The sequence below is a fragment of the Ictidomys tridecemlineatus genome, chromosome 9 (genome assembly GCF_052094955.1).
Source record: "Ictidomys tridecemlineatus isolate mIctTri1 chromosome 9, mIctTri1.hap1, whole genome shotgun sequence".
NCBI classification, from domain to species: Eukaryota; Metazoa; Chordata; class Mammalia; order Rodentia; family Sciuridae; genus Ictidomys; species Ictidomys tridecemlineatus.
The window spans coordinates 12,377,401-12,401,306 of record NC_135485.1 but is presented as its reverse complement, the minus strand read 5'-3'; the positions used below and the strand labels follow the sequence as shown (position 1 = coordinate 12,401,306).

The window sequence follows — 23,906 nt, the reverse complement described above, 5'->3', positions numbered from 1 at the left end:
TTCTTCATTTGTCTTTTTATTTCTTGGTAGTGTCCTTTGAAGCACAGATTTTTAATTTTGGTGAAGTCCACTTTATTTGATTTATTCTTTGGGTTTTTAGTGTCCAATTTAAGAAATCATTGGTCATGAAGATTTGTACAAGTCTTAATACTGAGAGTTCTATAACTTTATCTTCTCTGTATTTATGGTTTTGGTCCATGATGGATTTATTTCTATATGATATGAGGAAGGGGTCTATCTTCACTATTTTGCATGTAAATATGCAAATGTTTCAGCATTTTTTTAAAAAAAGTATTCTTTCTCATTGAACTACTTTGGTACTCGTCAAATAAATAATATATGTATGAATTAATTTTTGGACTCAGTACTTTTCATTAATCTATATTTCAATTATTTGGGCAGTAACATCTAGTCTTGATTATTGCATTTTCCTTTAAGTTTAGAAATCCAGAAGTACTAATTCTCCATTTAATTCTTCTTTTTCAATATTTTCCCTTTTTTCTATTCCAGGACCCTTACATTTCCATATGAATTTCAGAATTATTTTATTAGTGAATTTTCTGTCACTGTGACAGAATAGGTGGAACAAGAAAGATTTATTTTTGGATCACGGAGATTTTGGTCTTTGGTCATTTGCCCCTGGCACTTTGGGCCTGTGGTAAAAAACAGAATATCATGGCAGGGAGCACATGGTGGAAAAGACTGCTCACCTCATGGAGACCAGGAAGCAACATAAAAATAATGATGGAAAGGGCCTCAATATCCCCTTTGATTGAGTTTTTGCTTTTTGTTTTTGTTTTTTTGCCCATCTCCTAAAATTTCTGCCACCTCCTGGTAGTACCACAGGGTGACAAACAAGCCTTCAGCATATGGTATTTTGGAGACATTTAAGATTTAAATCATAACAATTAATTTGTCAAGTTCTACAAAAATGTTAGCTGGCATTTTTTATTTTGGGCATATTTTATTGGGATTGTATTTTATCCGTTGATTAAATTTGCAGAGTATTACCATTTAGCATTAAGATTTTTCTGTGTACAAACACAATATTTATTTTCTCTTTCTTTGGGTCATCTTTATCTTTTATAATTTTCAGTATATAAGTCTTTCACTTATTTCTGTAAGTATTTATTCTGTTGTGATGCTAGTATAAAAGTGATTGTTAATTTCATTTTGGAATTATTTGGTGGTATTGTATACAATAAAATTTTTGTATATTGATATGGTATTCTGTGACTTGGAAACTCGATTATGAGCTAGAATTTGTTTTTTGGTATATAGGATTCCTTTGAATTTCATGCATACAAGAGTTTACTCTCTATAGAGAAATAAATTGTCTTGCTTCCTTCCTTTCCAATCTGGATGTCTTGTCTTTGTTTTTTCTTACCCAATTGCCCTGGCTAAAACACTGCAGTACAATTTTAAGTAGACCTGCTAAGCATTTATATTCTTGTCTTAGCCATAATCTTAGAGGCCAGTCTTTCGGTCTTTCACTATTATTCTGTGTTACCTTTGGATTTTTTTATAAATGATTTTTATTAGATTGAAGAAGTTTTCTTATATTTCTAGTTTGTTTTATATTTTTACCAGGAAAAGTTATTGTATCTTGTTAAATGCTTTTTCTACACTTAAGATTATGTGGGTTTTGTTTTATGTTGTGTTAATCTGTGGGTACGTTAATTGATTATTAGTTTTTAAAAATGTTTTTATTTTAGATATTGAGGGATCCTTTTTTAATTCATTTATTTATATGCAATGTTGAGTATAGAACCCAGTTACTTCACACATGCTAGGCAAGCACTCTACTACTGAGCCACAACTGCAGTCCCAATTGATTAGTTTTTATATGGTGAACCAACCTCGCATTCTTGGTATAAATCCCTTTTGGTCATACTGTATAATTCTATGTGTTGCTGCATTCTGTTTGACAGTATTTTGATGAAGTTTTCTGTCTATCAATAGTTTTCTATTGATTTGATAATTTATGCCTTCTTATGTTGGTGTCAAGATAATATTAGTCCTGTAGAATACATTATAAATGTTCATTCTTTTTTACTAAACAGGTTGTGCATTATTAAAATTAATTCTTTAAATATCTGTTATTGGGCTTTTTGTGTGTTTTGAGGTTTCTGTTTATTTAACTCAGTTTCTTATTTTCTATATAGGTTATTCAGAATTTTTTATTACTTCTTGAGTTGATTTGGTAGTTCATAATTTTCAAGGAATTTAACCATGTCATCTAAGTTATCTAATTTATTGACGTAGTTTATGATAATCTTTTTTAATAGTAGTTTATGATAATCTTTTATGTGTCTTTTGGATCATAGGTGATATCTCCTCTTACTCTTCCCTCTTTTCAACAAATTGAGTATTCTTTGGTTTTTATCTAGCTTAGTCTTTCCAAAGGCCCCGTGTGTATCTGTGTGTATTAGCTTTTCAGAGAATCACTTCTTATTTTTTAATTTGTATTTGTTTCTGTTCTGACCTTTTACTTATTTACTTTTGTTGCTTGTTTTAAAGATTAGGTTATTTATTTGATTTTTTTTTTCATCTAAATGTTAATAGTTGTTCTCTCTAAGCACTGCCTTAGCTGCATCTCATATATTTTGGTATATTGTGGTTTTATTTTCATTCAACTACTCTTGTAATGTTATCTTTGACCCTTTAAATGTTCAGGATGTGTTCCTTATTTCCATGTTTGTGAATTTTACATGCTTTCTTTTGTCTATTGGTATTGGATGTGTTAGCCTGTTGCTGTGACAAAATACCTGAGAAAATCATCTTAAAGGAGAAAAGATTTAGTTGGCCCTAGGTTTCAGAGGTTTTAGTTCATGGTCAGTTGGTTCCATTGTTCTGGGCCTGTGGTAAGGTAGAACATGATGGTGTGGAGAATGTGATAGAGCAAACAGTTTACCTCATGCTAGTCAGGAAATGTGAGGATGTGGGTGGGGGCAAGATATACCCTTAAAGTAGTGACCTACTTTCTCCAACTAAGCCCCATCTCCAAAAGTTTCCACCACTTTTGAGTAGTGCGACCAGCTGGGAACCAAACTTCTACACATTAGCCTTTGGGAGATATTTCAGTTCCAAAGCATAAGATTGAAGGACATATTTTGAATTCTTTTCAATTGATTGAGATGTGTTTTGAGACCTAACATTTTGTCCTCTTCAAGAATTTGCATGTGCATTTGTGAAAAAAAAAATATTCTGTTGGAATTAGAGTGTTAAATATATATGTTTGATCTATTCAATTTATAATGTTGTCCAAATATTCTTATCAATCTTTTGTCTAGTTTTTCTGTCCATTATTGAAAGAAAATTCAAGTCTCCAATCCTTAGTGTCAAATATTCTATTTCTCCCTTCAACTAATTTTTTTTCATTTATGTTTGACCTTTGTTGAGATTTTATATATGTGTGCATAATCTCTTCTTGATTAATTAAAACCTTTATCATTATCAAATGATTCCCTCAATTTCTAGTAGCAATTTTTGAGATAGAATCTTGTTTTGTATTGTTATAACCCATTCAACTTTCTTTCATTATTGTTTTTATAACATGTCTTTTTTCCATCCTTTTTCTTTAAACCTATTAGAGTATTTGAAATTAAAATGTCTCTTGACAGCAGTTAACCAAATCATTAATTTTTAAAGTACATTCTCCCAATCTCTGCCTTTTACTGGAAGTGTCTAATCTATTTACATTTAATGTAATTACTAATAAAGTAGGACTTAATCTGTCATTTTACTGTTTTTGGTTTTTCCTGGTACACAAAGGTGCTTTACCAGTGAGCCATATCCCCAGCTCTTTTGTTTGTTTTATTTTGAGAAAAGAGTTTTAAAAATAAAGTTGAGACTGGCATCAAACATGTAAGCCTTCTGTCTCAACTTTTCAAGTTGCTAGGATTACAGGTACATACCATTGTACCTAGCTTTCTATTAGTTATATATGATTTCTCTATGCCTCCATAACTACTTTCTTTGAGTAAAAATAAATACTTTCTAGTATAATATTGTATTCCCTTTTTTTGTTTATTTGTTTGTTTAGTATATTCAGGGTTTTGTTTGTTTTTTGATTTTTTTTGTAGGGCGGTGGTGGTGATTGCTCTGGGAAATGCAATTCATATCTTTATTAACAAAAATTGAGTTTGAATTAATACCAGCTTAATTTGAGTAGTATAGAAAAACTTTGTTCCTACAGGTATTATTTCTTTTCCCCTCCTTTGTGTTATTATTGTCATCCATGTTACATCTTTATAAACATTATATGTTCACCAAGACAGATTCACAATTATTGTTTTATGCATTTACTTGCTAAATTAGATAGGAAAAGTTAGAAACAAAAAATAAACATAATTTTAAGACCAGAAAAATACATTTTTTTACTTCTTATTTTTATTTTTTTTGTGGTTCATATTCTTTTTTTTTTCTTTTTTTTTTATTATTGGTCGTTCAAAACATTACATAGTTCTTAATACATCATATTTCACAGTTTGATTCAAGCGGGTTATGAACTCCCAACTTTACCCCGTATACAGATTGCTGTATCACATCATTTACCCTTCCATTGATTGACATATGGCCTTTCTAGTGTCTGATGTATTCTGCTGTCTGTCCTATTCTCTACTATCCCTCCTCCCCTCCCCTTTTCTCTCTCTACCCCTTCTACTGTAAATCATTTCTTCCATTTATATTATCTTGTCTTACCCCTCCTTTCCTCTTATATATCATTTTGTATAACCCTGAGGATCGCCTTCCATTTCCATGTGATTACCCTTCTCACTCCCTTTCCCTCCCACCTCTCATCCCTGTTTAATGTAAATCTTCTTCTCGAGCTCTTCGTCCCTACCCTGACCTTGTTTATATTCTTTATTTCTTTTTTTTTCTTTTTTTAATTTGTTTTAATTAGTTACACATGACAATACAATGATCCAGAAACATACCTTTATACTGTAATTCACTGATGTAGTTACCTTACTTATGCTTCTTATTTCTCCTTGTGGAGTGAAGTTACTGCCTAGTATCTTTTCATTAGGTTAGCTCGACTAGTGATGCATTTTCTGTTTCCTGGGAATTTAATTTTCCTTGTTTTAAACAATAGTTTTGTTGAATATAGAATCATTAACAGTTATTAATAGTTAACAGTTTTTCTTATAGCGCCTGCAGCATGAGTGATGAGAAAGAGAGATGGAGGGACTGAGAAATGAAGGCAAGAGGAAAAGAGAGAGGGGCAGAGGAGACAGAACGAGAGCGCCAACATTCAGTGATATTTCAGTCATTTGTAACCTGATCTTTAAAGTAACCACACTTTTCCACAAATCACCATGGTACAACATGGAGTGGACTACAAAATAATTTAATACAGGAGACACAGGAATTATTTCAAAGCCATCTTGCAGCTGGCTACCACACAGAGCTTGTTAAACTTTTAAAATTATTTAACATTAAAAAATGAAAAGATAAGGCAAAAATAAGTCTCTGTTTTTGAGGGCAGTAGATTCACTTCTGAATGGCAATGCTTGCTCTTTTCTAGCTAAATAAAATATTCCCTCAGTATCCATGGTGGATTGTTTCCTGGAGCACCCCATCAAGCATGTTCGCACGCGCGCGCGGGCACACACCATAATCTCTGGATACTCAGTCCCATATATAAAATGGTGTAGTATTCTCATATAATCTATGCGTGTTTCCCCATATTTATCTGACCTTTGTAAAAATGAGTTTAAAATCCCTTACCAAGATCTTAAGTTATCATTTGCTTATTTTAGTCAGGACAATTTGGACTAGTGATGTAGGATACTTACTGATTATTCAGCAGCTGATTAGCATTGTGTTTGTATGTCTCTCTCTCTTTTAATTTCACATGGGGATTTATTCTGTATTGTAACATAAAAGGTACAAAGAGGAGGTAGGTGAATAGAACAAAGTTTATAAACTTAGCTCTAAACTTAACCCTAAAGTATAACTTTAGTTAAATGATAAAAGTTTATGTCTTCATTCCTTATTATGTCTTCATTCCTTTCTGGCAAATTTTATCCTTTTCAATTAGCGAGGTGATAATAATGTTAGTCAATTAATGGCAGGACAGTTAACTAAAATATCTAAAAGCAAAGCCAATGTCTCTTTTAAACACATAATAGAAAGCAAAATTAGGTTTGAAAAAAGAGAGAGAAGAATGTTCATACAAGCCTTTCAAGATTCCTAAAGGTTTATATATTTGGAATTCTTGTGTACAACATGGAAACTTTTTTATTTTGATGATTCACTTTAGTTAAGGTATATATGATAATGCTAACTATTATGGACCAAAAAATATTAAATGGAGTTACCAATTATATCGTTTCCCCAGTTATCCTTAGTTTTACTTACTTGTCATTTTATGATTTAAATAAGATATAATTAAAACTAAAAATAAATAAAATATAACTGCTTAATTTGCATATTTTTGTTTCTCTTGTTCTTTCTACTATGATTCCTGATAGTAGGTAACATCTAATGAACTTTATTATGCCAAATGCATAGTTCAGCATTTTACCTCCAATCTCTTGTGATCCTTACAGCATCCTGTAAGCAAGCGTTTCTATAATTTGAGACAGGGTCTCACTGAGTTGCTTTAGTGATCACTTTTGCTGGCTTTGAAATCACCATCCTCCTTCCTCAGTCTCCTGAGCTGCTGGAATTATAAGCATGCACCACCATGCCCAGCCTGTTATTTTATCTGAATGACTGGAGAAATTAAAACATGGAGGATATATATAAATACCCTGATCATAAAGATGGCTAAGATTGCAACCTGTAGCTAAGGTTTTTATTCCAGTTTCCAAGAGCAAATAGTGGGAGGTTTTCCCATTCAAGTTCTAATTAAAGAATAAAAGTAAAGGCTAAAATGTTACTTTCTCTATAGAACCGGTATCTCTTCTCTCAAATGTTTTTTTTTTAATTCAAACTTCTTTGTTTCATTACAGATAAAATATAGAGTTTATTATGTAGTATCTCTAGCAGGTCTGAGAAAGTGCTCTGTGATCAGATTTATTGACATTTCTACAGAACCTTAAATAGACACATATTGATTTAGGTCATGTTTTGCTACCAGATGTGATAGGGAGGCAGGATTGTGTATCTCCTCTCTTCAAAATAATAACATTTTAGAGTCATAGACCTATGGTGATAGATACTAGTTGGAGAACTCCCCTTCAGATCTCTTGGAAAAGTTTTTCTAATACTTAAATGAAACTAGGGAGAGTTGTGCCTCCAGTCTTAGCCAAGGATTAGGAAAGGCCTATTCATATAATACTACTTTGCCTGGATAAGTGGTTAGGTATTTAAGGTTCAGAGAATTAGTATCTCTAGAAATAGGAACACTTAAGCAAATATACCCTTCCCATTTTACCAGTCACTTGACCTCTGAAGGCCAGTATATATAAAGGAATTGGAGTAAAGCTAGCAGTATGTACAAAAAAGCCACCATCATTACCACTGTCAAACAAATCTCTATACTGCTATTATACACTGTGTTTACAAATGCCCTATCATTATCATACAACTTATGTCACACTATCTATCTTTCAGTTGTTTTTGCCCATTATGCAAATTTCAGGCAGAATTATATACCATTGTTGAACTTCTTTATAGTGGGTATCTTATCAAATGATATTTATAGAATTAAGGATTAAGAACCTCAACAATTCTGTCATTTTATAGGGAATCATAGGAGATGCATGCTGAAGTATCTATGAATGAAATGTCCTAATTCCATAGAGTCCCTTCAGTGTCTCTCCAGATTAATAACAGGAAAAAGAAATGAAATGTGATGAATATTAACAATTCTTGAAATTTTATGGAAGCTTTGTCATCATACTATTCAATTTTTTGTGATCAAAACTTTTCTATGTAAAAAAGTTAAAAAATTCTTGAAAAAATTCAGGGTACAGAAATACATATTTAACAAATTTGAAAAACTCAATACAGAGTTTTTTAAATGTTTTCTTAATGCATGTACTCTGTATATTAAATTAAAAATTGCTTGGTGGGCTGGTGATATAACTCAGTGGTAGAGCACTTGCCTAATGTGCATGAAAACCTGGATTCAACCTCAGTGCTACCAAAAATTAAATAAGAGAGAGAGAAAGAATGCTTGGTTATTCATATATATAATTTATATTCACATACTAATAAATATCTAATTATTTATCTAATTATAATATTAATAAATATCTAATATATTTAAATATTAAAATTCTGAAAATAAGTTCTGCTTATGTCTAATTGTCTATCTGTATTTTAGTTTGGTACAAAGAATGTTTATTTGCAAGAATTGAGAAAATATGACATTTTGGGGGGATATGTTATCACAAAAATAAATGAGGCTTCTGTTTCTCAGTCCAGAAACCATTGGCAGTTGAGAACTGTTGCTAAGACTTCTAATATCACTAATTTTGTAATAAAAATAAGTTTAAATGATGGTGGTTTACATTTCCCTTTTTTAATTATTATTGTATTTATTTCTTCCCTAGATCTTCCTCAGAACTGTGATCCTAACATTCCCCTAGTTGCTCAGGAATTAATGAAAAAGATGATACGTCAGTTTGCAATTGAGTACATTTCAAAAAGTGGTAAAATTCAAGAGAATAGAAATGGTTCAATTGGACCAAGTCTCCTATGTAAAAGTATCCAAATGAATCAAGCAGAAAACTCCCTTCAGGAAGAGCAGGAAGGCCCCTTAGACCTCACTGTGAATCGAATGCAAGAACAAACTACTCAGCAAGGTAAGATTTTTGTGTGTGCACAGTATGTAATTTTATGTTTTAATATCCTTAAACATATACATAAGTTTTTGTATTCATAGGGAAATTTATCTTATAAGTAACAATTTGCCTCTGTAATATGGTCTAGAGAAAAAAAGCAAATTTAGAATTTTGTGTTGCATTTTTAATTATTTATAAAAGAAAATTTGAATTGGTCTCATCTCTTACAATGAAGTATATGGTAAGAAATTCACAATAAACAAACTAAAAGATCCGGGTAAAAAGTTGTTTATAAATTACCTTTAAAATGGGCTGCTCCATCTTTTGTACTTAGTTGAGAAATAAAATAGATGAATTATCTTTTAATTGTTTGTGATGTAACTAGAAAAAGAAGAAACAGTATATGTGACAAAGATAATGTAATCATGTACTGAATTGTATAGGGACAGATTTTTCAGAAGCCTGAATGATGAAGGCCATATTAAACTCATATTTTACTGAGTTTAATTAAAGGAGAACCTTGAGTTAACAGAGGAAAGTCAAGAAGAGCCTTTTGAAGTGTGAGGGAATGTTATCAAATAAATACTTGTGTGGAGATGAGAGAACAAGTAGCTTTTGTTAACCTGGGCTAAAGATTATGTCTTGGAAGCGATAAAAACATTAACATTAAATTTGATCATTGAAAACAGTGGTGTTATTTCAGGACTCTCAAAAGAAAGTACAGAAATCAGTATAGATATGGAAGGGATAGAGTTTTCAGGTTTTAAGTCAGATTAAGATTGAGAGGGACTGAAATATGGATATAATTTTCCCTTGTTTTGAAATATGGATTTAATTTTTTCTGATTTATGTTATATGAGTTTATTTGAAAATATTTGAGAAACATTAAGATGATAATTATGTTGTTAAGACAAAAGAAATGTCAAAGGTAACTATGATATAAGGCTTAACAAAAAATATATTGGTACATAGAATTTTGGACATTGGAAAGCAGAGCATTTTTAAAATATTTATTTGCAATGCATGTTTTATACTCCTTTATATCACCTCCTCTTTTAGGGAGGCAGTTTAAAATTCTCAAGATGTGAGAACATAGACTTGAGCTTATGACAGACTTGTGATTGAAATCTCAGCTATACTATTTAAATTCCTTTTACAAGTACTTACCTATCAGTGCTTTAATTTCTCACTTTTAATTTGCCTATGCTAACAATGAATTTGCTGGAGCAATGTGAGAAGTAAATAAAAATTAAACTCACAGATGGGCAACACTAATCTCTCCATATTCTCCACCTCCCATTCTTTACCACCACAGAAGAGAAGCCTTAGAAGTAACATGGTAGTGAGCTGTAAATATTTGTATAGCTGTTACATTGAACAGGACTGAGCTTTTTCTACATGGTTCAGGAATTAGAATTAGGAAAATTAGCTGTAAATTAGAGGGAAATATTTCAGGTGAATGAAAGGAAGATTATTTCTGAGGATTAGGTATTTCTCAAAGAAGAAAAAGGACATGATTCCTTTATTGCCTTGTCTTTGGAGGTATTCAGAAGCATCTGATAAGTGTCTAAAATAGGTGTTACATTTTAAAATTAAATTTTTAAAATTTTTAGCCTTCAGATTCTATTATTCTAATAAACATAAGAGGTAAGACAGATCCAAGCATATACAGAAAATAACATAAAACGTTTAAACTATTGTCATATTCTAGGCAAAATATACAGATATATGAATACAAATTGAAGTTGTAAAAGTAATGATAGTTATAAATCTAAAACCAGTCTTCTTGATACTTTAAATACTTGAGTAACTTCTTGATGTGATTTCCTTTTTCTTTAGGACAAAAATCATTTAGTGTGATTATTAGCATAGAGAACAAGGGGGTATAGCGACAGATGAAATGAAGGAAATAAGTGGGGACCGGATTATGAAGAAGCCATAAAATATTGAAGATTTTGACTTTGCATGGGGGCCATGAAAAAATGCTTGACCATTTGGAGTGGAGAGTGACACTATCAGATTTTCTTTTATAAAACCGTTTTACCATGGTATGGATTAGTAGTTTCTCAAATGTGTCTACTTGCATACAAAAAAGAAAAACTGAATCTGCATACTTCCGATGAATGTGTATGTGTTTGTGTGTCTGTGTCTACTGATAAATTAGATGTACTGATGTTTCTACAAATTAAAACACTTTTAAGATTGAAATGAAGATGTTATAAACAAAATTTTTAATGTCTTGCTAATCGTTATGACTGACTGACTTACTTACCTGTGTCTTATTGCATAATACGTACTTCAGGATTCATTAGCAATGATAGAAAGTATAAATCCATTTTCAAGTAGATTCCTTAAGAATTGGAAGTTTTATTGGCTCTTTTTTACTGTTCTTAAGAGTTTGCTTAATAAGGTTCTCATACAGGTAGTGATACCACTTCCTTTTCATTGTGGCCGTTTGCTATTGCTTAACATTTTTCCAAAATGAACGATTATACACTGGGAAGACTGGAATATGGACATTTACTCTTAATGTGCTTACAAATTCATTGTCATTCCAGACAAAATTCTTATAGGCTTTATTGTTAAATACGGCTTGTTGAACTTGAAATTTACAAGCAAAACTTAAAGAATAAATAAAATAAAATTGGCAAGGGACTTTCTCTAAAAACATCAAGACTTAAATAATAATTTAAAAGGGGTGCTGTTTGCCAGGATACAAATCAATAAAATAGATTAATTAGCCTAGAAATTCCCCCAAACATTATTGGACTCTTAATACAACAAGACAGAGATGCCATTGTAAGTTACTGGGAAGGATATACTATTCATTAAACAGCTCTAGGGCAATTGGTTACTCACATGTAGTGGGAGACGAGGAGATGGATCCCCACCTTATTCCACTAACAAAAATATTTCCAGCTTGGTTAAGGGGAGAGTAAAAAATAAAATGTGGGAAGAGTGAAAAATAAAACTAAGAGAGGAAAAAAATTTATAATACTTTAATGAGCTCAAAACAGTAAAGAAGATGCAAGAATCACAATCCATATATATTTGACTGTCCTGAAATTCAAAAGTTAAAAGTGTTATAGAATTCACTAAAGAGAATGAAGTGTTAAGCTTTATCTATAACTGATTTTAAAAAAAAAAATTGGCAAGCATTCAATTTAAGAAAAAAAAAACCTGAACCAATGGGAAAAATATGCAGACACAATTCTCAGGAGATATTAGAATAGACAACTAAGCAAAGAAAAAGGTGCTTGAAAGAATATTTTGCCCTCATTCCCAATATAGAATTTTTAAATTTTGTGGTAGAAGAATATTTAAACCTCTGATTGACTACAAATCCTTGCCACAGAACCTTTGACTGCTTCATTACACTCATATCTGAAACAAACCCATTGTTTTATGTTTCTTTCATCTGCAACATTTTGTTACCAATATTTACAGTAGTATATCTACCTGGGCACCACAGGATACTTGAGAGGCTGAGGCAGTAGTATCACAAGTTCAAGGCCCAGTCTGGGCAATTTAGTAAGACCCTGTCTCATAATAAAAAGGACAGTGGGCCTTGACATGTAGTTCAGTGGTAGAGTGCTTGCCTAGCATGTGAAAAATAAATCCCCAGTACTGTCATAGAGAGAGACTTTTAAAAAAGAACAAAAAAAAAAAAGATTTTATTTCCAAAACTTTTCTTTTCCATGCTAGCACTTTGGAAAATGTCTCATATCCTAAACTTCAGGATCCAGTTCCTTCCTACCTATGTAGTCCCATCGTGTGTGTTTGTGCGTGTATGTGGTGTGTGTGTGTGTGTGTCTGTATGTCTGTGTCTCTGTTTTGTCTTTGTACTGGCTTTTTCTCAGTTTCTTGAGTAAGTCCTACCCTCTCATTACCACATGTTGGTACCTAACTGCAAAAAGAAAAGAAATGTAATCTTTCCAGTGTGTATCAATTGGATTTTTCTTTTTTCTTTTGCAAAGAACATCATTACAAAAAGGCATGTCCTTTAATAAATTCTCAAGGCTCATAAAATGTTACTTAATTAAGTAAACCAGGTATATAAAGCAAAAAAGAAGATAAATTAATGTCTTTTGTACCCATTCCATTTTTTCCCAGAAAATTTGTATAATTTAATATAAAATTGGCTACTAACCACAGTTCACAAGTGAGAATCCACTGTTTTCTGCTTTTCCTTTATAGTTTCACGTGGTCTTTCCCCAAGGAGATAACTTTCGTATTTACCTTAATATGACTTTAAGTTATAAGTATGCCACATGGTATTCTCTAGTTCAGGATGAATAAAGAAAAGCTGCTATTTTGTCACATTTTTTCTTCTATTAATTTTAACTGATATATAAAAGCAAAAATTGTACATATTAATGGAGTGTCATGCTTGTTTGGCTTGTTGCTTTTCATCATTTTTATCTTGGCTAAACCATGACTTTAACAATGAGAGAATGATAAATTCCAATACATAAAAAATGAGAAGCTTGGGTTCAACACAGAAGAAACTATCATTAGAAAAATCAAAAGACAATGGCAGCATGTGAAAAATCTATTTTCAATTTATATTATAAAATGAAAGACCAATAGCCTTAATATTAAGAGTTCCAAAACACTGAATAGTAAAAATCAACAACTTGACAGAAAAAATGGTCATAATTATAGTTTAGTTCATTTAACAAGATAATCTAAAAGCCTTTAAACATAGGTAAGTAGACTAATTATCCTCTTATGTGGTTCACCTCTATCAAACTGATATCAAGTTTAAAAATACTCTATTCAGGCTGTTTTAAAAAGCAGACATTCTCATGCATTACTAGTGAGAATATAAACTGATATTGTATCCTTTGATGTTGTACCTTTTGATCCAGCAATTGTATTTCATACAGTCAAGCCAATAATTAATTATACCTGCACCACAAATATGACATGATATACCTTAAGATTATTCACTGAGACATTATAAATTTATAATAGCAAATTATTAGACATAATACAATTATCTACCAGTACTGGACTAGTTATCATACACCCACACAATGGAAGACATCTGAAAAAGGGGCTGAGGATGATCTCTTTAAAGTGATAGTTTCAGGTTTTGAGAATGTAACAAATATATCTTGTTGCAAGCATCAAGTTAGAATTATGATGTTAGTAACACTACACACTTAGAAAAGAAGTATAGTAGTACATCATGAGACTTTACCTAGGAAATTAAATGTATATACATTCTCAGTGAAATTATATTTTAAGAGCAAGAAATACTTTAAAAGGAAATTTAGAATTTCATTTTAGTAATATTAGTAATGATGTTGCCATCATTTTTTAAATATATGAGATAAATCAAGTAGGTAATCACATTAACATGGATAATATCATGTGGATTAAAAATGTCAGTACAAATCACAAATCTTTTTCTTTAAAAAAAAAATACACATTTCCTAGTCTGACCACAGCAATATAGTCTCAAGCAATGAAAATTTACTGACATTGACCCTACTCTTGGAATGTAGTCTCTAAATAAAATTTCCTATTAAAAGGAAGGAAGTAGGCTTCTTAGTGTCCAAAGTTTGGACCAAAAAATATACAAGATAAGACCCAAATATCTTAGGACAGCAAGTGAGGATGCTCAAAAACTAATTTGTTGAAAGAAAGCAGGAGCCAGTGTTATGAGTTCCTCCTTGGTCAAATGAGAAGATTTGACCCTCAGGAGTATCCTCTAAAGTCAATAGTCTGTAATAGAGACACATAGCACACCAATTCCATACTTTGAAAATAAGCAATTAAATGAAAGAGTTAGATTTATCTTGCCTTTCCTTTACAAATTGTATTTCAGAAAGATTCATAGTCTCAGGTAATAAATATGAAAGGCATAATAAACTTAAAATATTACTTTTTGTGAGTCCTAATGAGTTTAATTGAATCAAACAATATCAGAACACAAAACTGACTTAGAAGAAAGGTTATTTGGAGAACTTTGCAATGCATGGGTCAGACCGTGGCCATCAGAATCCACTGACCACTTGAGTATCACTGAATATAGACTATGTAACTCACAAAATGTCACTTCACCTGTGAAGTAAGTACTCCTACCAGTATTTTGAGTGTAGACCTCTGCAGTTCTTTTAGGTTGCTGGTTCTCAAGCACAGTTCAGGAAGCTGTAGGAATCCCTGAAACTCTTCCAGGGGTTATGTTAGGTGAAATTTAATGATAATCATTTGTCCTTTTTACTCTCATTTTGTCACAGGAGTGTAGTGGACAAGCATCAGATGTGTGATGGCTTAACTTTATTGAATGGAGAAACAGATATAAGAATCCAACTGTGTTCTATTAAATTAGACGTGAAAAGATTTTTTCAAAACTGTAAAAAAAAAATGCAGTTCTCAGTTTTCATAAATGTTTTTTATTAATATTTGTCAGATTGTTTTTGTTATCTGTTAATATTTTTAAATGTTTCTGCTTAATTTGATATGGTAAATATCAGTAAAAATAATCCACATAAGTAAAAGCTTTTTGAGGTCTATAGTATTTTTTTAAGTTGTTGATAGACCTTTAGTTTATTTATTTATTTTTATGGGGTGCTGAGAATTGAACCCAGTGCCTTATACATGCTAGGCAGATGATCTACCGCTGAGCCACAATTCCAGCCCCGAGTTCTGTAGTATTTTAAGAGTGAAAAAGGATCATAAGATTCAAAAGTTCAAGAACTGTTTGCTTTAGAGCTAATTCCAAGTTTATCAGAATTATGTGGAGATTAAAAAAAATAATGTAAATGACACCCCAGAAAAGAAAATAATCCATAATATAATATGTTCCAATAAAACTCATTATTTTAAAAAGTCAATGTCATGTTGAAAGGTAAAATAAAAGAATATGTTAGGAATATCAGATTTCTAGACTCTTGCATTGCACATGTATGTATCCTTTAATGAAAAATTTTGCATCTGGGTTTGAGAGTAAGGTAATTAGTTCATTGTGGGGAATACTGATTTCTAGAAGTATGGGAACATCCAGCCAGAAATTCAGGAGAGAGGTTTGAAGTACCAACTCTGAAGACTGCATTTTAGTATTATTTATTGCTAGATTAAAATGTTTTATTCAAGCAGTGGCATGGCACATGCCTTTAATTCCAGTGACTTAGGAGGCTGAGGCAGGAGGATCACAAGTTCAAGGCCAGTTCAGCAGTTTCGTGAGGCCCTAAGCAACTTAATGAGACCCTGTCTCAAAATCAGAAATGGCTGAGAATGTGGCTCAGTGGTAGAGGGCCCCTGGGTTCATTTCCCAGTACCCAAAACAAAACAAAAAAAAAATAGTATCATTGTTTTAAAAACTGGGGGAAAGCTGCTCTATAATTAAGAACATGAAAATCACAGATATAAGAGATATTATTTTATTTTGATCCTTATGGAACATATAAATTAAAAAGACATTTTAACCAATTAGAAGAAAATTCAATATAAACCAGATGTTAGACAATAGCAATACCTGATGTAGAAAATCTAGAAAACAAAGTGAAGACAATAACAGTTACCTTGTATTCATCCATTCATAAGTATCTGTAGCTACTCATCTTTTCAGCCTTTCCCAGTCGTTTTCTGGAGAACATCCACATGTGCAGGCACACACTACTCCTAGTCACCTGATAGCTCTGCAAACTCTTGCATCCCCATATTTCTAAATATCCTCATGTTACTGAGTATTATTCTATAAAATAATTTAATACTTAAATTGATATATTTAGCTGAACAGTATTCTGTTGTTTGGGTCATTCATACGTAATTCTGTGTCTTTGATGTATAAGTAAATGTGCTTCAGCTAAGATTTTGTACTCAATCTTAATTTTAACCTTAGAGTTTCCCAGAAGTAAAATTGCTAGACCAAAGAGCATACTGTTAGAAGTCAAGAATAGTAAGGTAGTGACCAGAAGGTAATTTCAGAAGGCTTCTAGGTTGATGGCAGGAAATGTAGGTGCTGTTTACATAGGAATGTTCAGTTTGTGAAAATTCATTAAACAGGTTTACTTTTTTATTTAGCTTTACTTTTTATTATGGATGTAATATTTCAATAAAGTTTTTTAAAAGTCATGATTGATCTATGGATGAACATGAAAAGGACTAACAAATGAGTGGCAAAAAATTCAAATTTTCCACAATATTGTAATAAGAATACAATCTATGTTTTAAATAAAATATTTGGCTAAGACTTTAACAGAGAATTAAGTAATATAATGTAAAGGATAAAAAATAGAATATGTTTTTAACTATATTTCATTGGTATTGACTTAAAACTTTAACCTTTGAAGCCTTGATTTGGTTCAGTGCTTGCTAGATATGCTAAAAAGAAAAGAACTACTGTAATGAAATTTTAAAATGACATCTTACCAGTAGCACTTTCTTAATTAAATTTAGTATTATAAAAAGTTATATCTTAAATTTACTATATTGTTTCATCATTATCAATAAATGGATGAATAATTTTTTAGGGTTTTTAACTGCATATGCACAGAGTAAAACAGATTGGACAAAACCTCTTTCCTTTAAAAAAAAAAAAAACAATTCTTGGCTTATAGAGGGAGGGAAATGAAAGAAGGAAAAAAAAATGCTATGGTTTGATTGATAATGAGACTCTTAAATTCTGTTGTTTCTCTTGTAACTGAAACATCAGTTAAGACTAGAAATGATAAAAACAATTTTAAATCAGAACTTGTAAAAGCATTCCCTTGAGTATATCCACCATGGTTTTGTTGTCCTTAATAAATTGGAGAAGGATCCATTAATATATATTTATTATTGGAAACTTTTGTGAAAACTTGGTTTGTAAACACACACGCTTATTGCACACACGTACAAGTGGATACAAGTATGCTTGGACACGTTCACATACATAAATATTTAAGAGCTTTTGTCAATCAAAGATCACCAGTGCTATCTTTTGTGTACTTAAGTGATTCTACATTTTATTTTATTATTTATTTTATTCTACATGTTTACATTTCTTGAAGTTTTATATTATACCTTTTAAAAATATAATAGCATTTTTTCAATTTCCCATGTTTTATTAATTCCCTTTATTACCTTGTTACCTTTAATAAGCAATTTAAACTATATACTTTTTGCAACTTTTTAAAAATTTATAATATTGAAATGTATCTTTATATACAATAATTTTCATGTCAGATACAAGATAGATAAACTAGAAGAATGTGAGCATTTTAAGAGTTTTCAGTCCCTACTAGTAATATTTGATAGTCCAAGTTTATTCTATTCTTAACAACATACTTTTTTTAAAAAATATATTGCACAGGTTAGAAGTTTAGTTAATGCAGACTATAGAATATGAATACTTGAATTAAGCCTTCTTTTAATTGGTTCACCATTAAAATGTACAAATTAATAAAACCTATTTATGTCATTGGGTTGTTGTAGGAACGAAAGTTAAAACATGCAGCATTCTTGATATAGTGCTTTGCATGCTTTATACTGAAGTATTATATTTTTATATACATTAGATTTTATATAATTTACTAATTCCTAGCAATCAAATGGAAATGAATGAAGAACAATTGAAACCTGTATTTTTCTTACTGTACTTTCTAGGAGAGACTATGGTTTTAATTGTTCATTATATATATATATTCATTGATTGGTAGGGACTAAAAGAATCTGAAGATCCATTTAAGGAAGTAGATAAGAAGTGTTCAGAGAAGTTATAATGGAAAAAGCATTAGATATTTAATAGACATAATTTTGTGCCAACAGTGCTAAATATTAAGCAATAATTGTGATAAAAGTTTCATTGCTCATGATTATTTTAGCATTTCTGTGGAATTTTATTTGAAATGTTCCCTTGTTTGGTCAACATAAACTATATGTGATGTTTTCTCTTTATTACTGTTCATTAGTTAATATTCAGTATTCTATTAATATTCATGTGTCAAACCTTATGATATTTATACACATAATATTGATGATAGATAATGTGGCTTCTTTTAACTCATGGTGATAGTCAAGTATTTACTAAGTTTCATGGTTTGTTTTGGGTAGTAACTGGAGGACAGTAGTATTGTGAGACAGTAAATTAGTAAATAACATTTTAATACAGTTGATATTTATCTTTTTTGAAGTAAACAACATTAATCTAGAAATTTTAAGAAAAAAAATTCATAATATAATTAGAATCTAAAAAAAATGGAAATTGATGATTAAAAGCCTCTTTTACTTAATGAAGTGTCTCTGTAAAGTTAACACTTTTTCTCCCAGGTAGATAGATACCAATCTTTGCTGTCATTTTTTGACTAGCCGAGAAAAGTTTATTTACTTCAAGACGTTTGTTAGTAAATAAGGTTCTGCTATATACAGTGCTATCTGCTAGTTAACTTGTGTTGCAGAATTGAGTAAGGCGTCGATGAGTCAGTTATTAAGTGTTTATTGAGTTACTACTATTCCCAGGCCTTTGCTTAGCATTTGACTGTTATGAGAAAATGATTCAGTTATTTCTACCTAATTAAATATAAGTTTTGAGTCTAAACATAGTTACTAACTCCCAATAGCACTATTGGATTTATAGTGCTAAACTATGCAAATTATACTGAGTATAGAATAGATAGACACATAGGATGCTTGAGATTGTGAAAGAAAACTAGGGAGGAATTAAAAATCACCTTTGAGGATATGATGCCGAAAGATGTGTTTTTAGCCAGGCCAGTGGAGCATAGAGCATAACTTTGAAGAGCATAGAGCATAACTTTGAAGAGTGAATAAAAGACTCAGAAAGCAGTGGAAAAGGATGATGTCCTTGGAGGAATGGGAAGTAATTCTGTATTACGAGAGTTCTGTATTAGTAGTTGCCCTCTTTGGAATAGATTCTTTATCAGAAATTTGCATGAAAATACAGAGAGAGAACAGTTAATAAACTTTAACCCCCCCCCCCAAAAAAAAAAAGCCAATTGTTGAAACTCAAATTACTTAATTTGGCACTGGTTTCAATTTTTCAAATACCAGTCCATTTTTAAAGTTATATCTGATTACTGTCAGACATATATATACAATTATTTGGCCTTGCTAAAAGATTACATTGGCTTGTCTTTTAATTCTGAATATTTTTTAGTATCATTTGATCAGAAGTAAGTATATTGAGATACTGAATGCCCAGTTTGAAACTAATAAATAAAATGTGTTTTTTTTTAATTAGGAAAAACCTAATGAAAAATATATTTTTCAAACCAACTGAAAAGTATAGCATAATAGTCATATGCCTGTTGCCTGGAATTAATAAATCTGTTAATCATATTTAATTATACACACACACACACACACACATATATATATATATATATAATATTTTAGTTGTAGATGGATACAATATCTTTATTTTTATGTGGTGCTGAGGATTGAACCTAGTGCCTTACACATGCAGAGCAAGTACTCTACCACTGAGCTACAACCCCAGCCCCTCATATGGACTTCTGATTTGTTCACCCTTCAAGAACTAAGCATTTCTAGAAATACAGTTATGATCTCTTTATATCCTTTCACTTATCCATGGAAGCAATCATTCATACTACCTATCTATGCATCCATAAATTAATTTTGTGTGCTTTAAAAATTCACATAAATAGCATGCACTTTTCTTCCTTAATCCTGAAATTTGGAAATATCTACTGTATTTCAAAATGTTCATGCTTCATTATATAGCACTTTCATTTCTAGATATATATCTAATATATGATAAATTTTTATAATATGAAAACACTCAGAAAAATGTCCATTTCATCATTGTTCATAACAGTGAAAAATTAAAACAACTCAGATACTTGCCAACAGGTGAATGGGAAACAAATTGCAATAAAAGAAGACAGATTACAGTGGTGGGAATGAACTAGTTATCCTCTGCCTTTTGTTTATGTCTCCTTATAAGAGCATAGTAAGTGCTTAGTTTTTGTCCATGGAGTTAAGTCTCAATAGTTTTGGGGAAAAATTTATATATATATATATACACACACACACACATAATATAAATTTATAATATATATTATAAATTTATATATATAATATATATGAGCCAGATACACACACAAAAAAAAAGAAAAAACCAATGTAGATATGATGTGGTATCTACATTGTAAAGGTATGATGCTGACAGATGTAATCACCAGACAGATTATCAATCATCGGCAGGAGCAAGAAAATACTTTTGGCCCCCATTGCTGATCTTTCTTATTTTCCATTCTTCTTCCCAAAAATGTCTTTCTCCTTCCCTTAGGATTTTTACTTTTCTAATTAAGAAGCCCTAGGGGGAACTTCTTAATTTTTTTCAGCTCTTAAGCTTGCAGGCTTGAAAGTAGAAAAAGGAAACATGACATTGACAACATGCTTTCATATTAAGTGATATACTGGTAATAAAAGTGATTTTTTATAGATTACTAAAATTTATCTAAACATTCTTAATGTACATTAAAACTATTGAATAATATATTTACATATCTTGTGTTTACTCTGAAAATCTTATTGTGAATTTTAATGTGACTATTTTTTTGACGATACTAAATACAGACAATATATTGCTTCGTTGTCAAATATCTTTAGAACAAAACTTTTAACATGGGCAGCCTAAATATGGAGAAGGGGCTATGGAAAAAAGATGAAAGCATTGCTCACCAGGTACATAATTTAGACTTCCTAGGGAAAGCATAACAAGGCTTATGTCTGGCTTATCCAGATTAAAATGAGCTTTAACCAGGGCTGTGTGTGGTAGTGGTTCAGAAAGAATAAGAAATTTTTATTATATTAGCTAGAAAGCTAAAACCTAACTTTTCCATAGTTTGCATGTAGAAGAGAAAGAAGGGGTTCCCTGTACCTCTTTCATTATTTCTGTTTTGGGAAATAATTAGATTTTAATTGAGTGTATCAAAAGTGTAGAAGAGTTTAGAACTGGGGAAATTTTGTTAATTTATTATGAAATTTTAACTATTAATTAGATGTAGAATAAGTGTATTTTATATGCTTTAAGTTGTACATAAAACATGAACAAAATCGAAGTTAATAAATACAAATATGGGTGAGGCAGTAATAGTTTTTGAAAAAGATATTCTCATAAGTCTTTTAAATAGTCAAATTTTAACTGCTGAAGAACAAAAGAAATGATGAAATATAGAGAAGACAACTTTTCTTCTTTTAGTAGGTTCTAGAACTATTAATGTATAATGAATAAGATTTCTTACCTTGAGGAACTTCGTGTCATGGGAAAGAAAAATACATAATAAGAACATGATAGTGTTATAAATATTATAGGATGCTGTTGTCACAGAGAAACAATAATAAGTTCCTTCTAGAGGGTATCTGGATCTTCAAGGATGTCTGGCAAGTTGAATAAATGGAAAGAACATTCTTGGCAAAGGGAAGGTGTACTACAACTTGAAAAACATGACATCACACAGCATTTTTCAGTAACATGCTATGGTTAGATACATGAGAAGCATAAGATTTGAGATGAATTGAACACCAAGCATAAAATCAGGTTGTATTGATAAAGTGGAGCAAGATACTTGAACAATTTTTAAAGGTACTACATGCCAGGTATGTTGTAGCTCTCCAGTCTCCTTTTTTATCCTTCTAGTCTAAGCACACCAAATTTCCTTGAGTTGTTCAAATTTCTATTCATCATATATTTATTGAACATTTATTGTATGCTAGGTACTATTCTAGGCAGAAGGGATAAAATAAAATATACATGTTCTCTGCATTTACATATCTTATAGTCCTCAGTTAACACTGGTAAGTATACAAGCAAATAGAATACAACCTGCTGACTGTTAAATAATGCAGGTAAATGTTGCTGGTATAGGAACCTAGAAGGATGATGATCACCCAAGTACAAGTTATGTCCTGAGCCTTTGAATAATGAGTAAAATTTGGTGAGAATTGGGATGAGTGCGAGTGACAGAAAGAAGAGGACACTTAGGCAGAGGAAACCAACAGAGTAAAAATCCATAAAAGAGAAATAGTATAGCATTTTCCTAGCAAGTTTCCCTACTGCACCCTCAGACCCTTACAGTCCACTCTCCCCACATCAGATTGATCCTTTAAAGACATGAATTAAAATCATGTCAGTCTTCTGCTCAAAACTGTCCATTGGTGTCCTGTCTGCCTCAGAATAAAATGGAAAGGTTTACAATTGCCCAAGTGGCCCTGTGTACCCTCTTCCTAAATTTCTGATGTTATCTCATTCTTACCCTGGATTACTGTACTTCAGCCATAGTAGCCTCTGTTCTATTCATCTTACAAAGAGAACTGCACTTATGATCACACTTTATAAAATAGCAGCCTCCTCAGCTCTACATTCATTTTTTTCTCAGCTTACTCTGCATTTTGTCTTAAGTGGCTCGACCATAATTGGCAGGTGGCAGTATTGCATGAGCAATCTCACTGGATGCTAAGAATCGTGAAAATGAATATTTTTTTTATTTTAACTGTTGGTCTCATGATGTCTAAAACAGCTATATATAAAATAAACATTCAAAATATTATTCAGTTCTAAGGAGATTATAGATAGGATGCTTTATTTTTATGTTTTCATCTTTTTATTTCCCTGGAACACTTAAGTATTACATGAATTGATACAGTAACAATAAAATTGGTTTGATTTCTTTTAACTCATTCAGATTATTTACTATATTTTTAAACATGTATTTTCTTATAACAGTAGAAACACATTTACAGTATTGTATATCACTGAGTTTCAAATGCATAGTTTATTCTTTTGATCCAGAAGCATGTCAGCTTAACAATATCTGAATCATTGAATTTTTAATACAGTATTAAATAATAATAATAACTGCATTTTAGTAACAAATACTTAAGAAGTTGTTTTATAACAGGTTATTTTCCCTGAAGTTATTGTTATATCTTTATATAATCATAGGTATAGCTACAACATATTACATAAGCAAAGATTGAACTTTTGTACATTTCAGTAATTTAAAATAGTCAAATTTTACACTGAGTTCTTGCACATACATTGGCTTCAAAGAGTCAATGGTTTACCTAATGTATATATGCCATATATTGCTAATCCTAATAAGTACTAATTATTCAGTTCTCTTACTCATCACATTTCCTGTTGTTTCTGTTTTGTACAACTTGCATTTCTCCCACCTTCCCAAAATA

General features: G+C 31.1%; 1 protein-coding gene across 12 annotated transcripts in view; it reads left to right on the top strand.

Moving 5' to 3' along the window:
• Positions 1-23,906, top strand: part of Lcorl (ligand dependent nuclear receptor corepressor like) — a 153,110-nt gene that overhangs the window by 92,746 nt on the left and 36,458 nt on the right. For 11 of the 12 annotated variants that reach the window (XR_013425716.1, XM_078021122.1, XM_005318937.5 and 8 more), the window contains exon 5: positions 8,511-8,762. Coding sequence is in view for 11 of the 12 variants with exons in the window: in XM_078021122.1 (XP_077877248.1) it covers positions 8,511-8,762 (252 nt within the window). In the remaining variant the exon portion in view is untranslated. Of the gene's footprint in view, positions 1-8,510; positions 8,763-23,906 lie in introns of those variants that run through there. The other variant, XM_040292601.2, reaches the window with a different exon arrangement.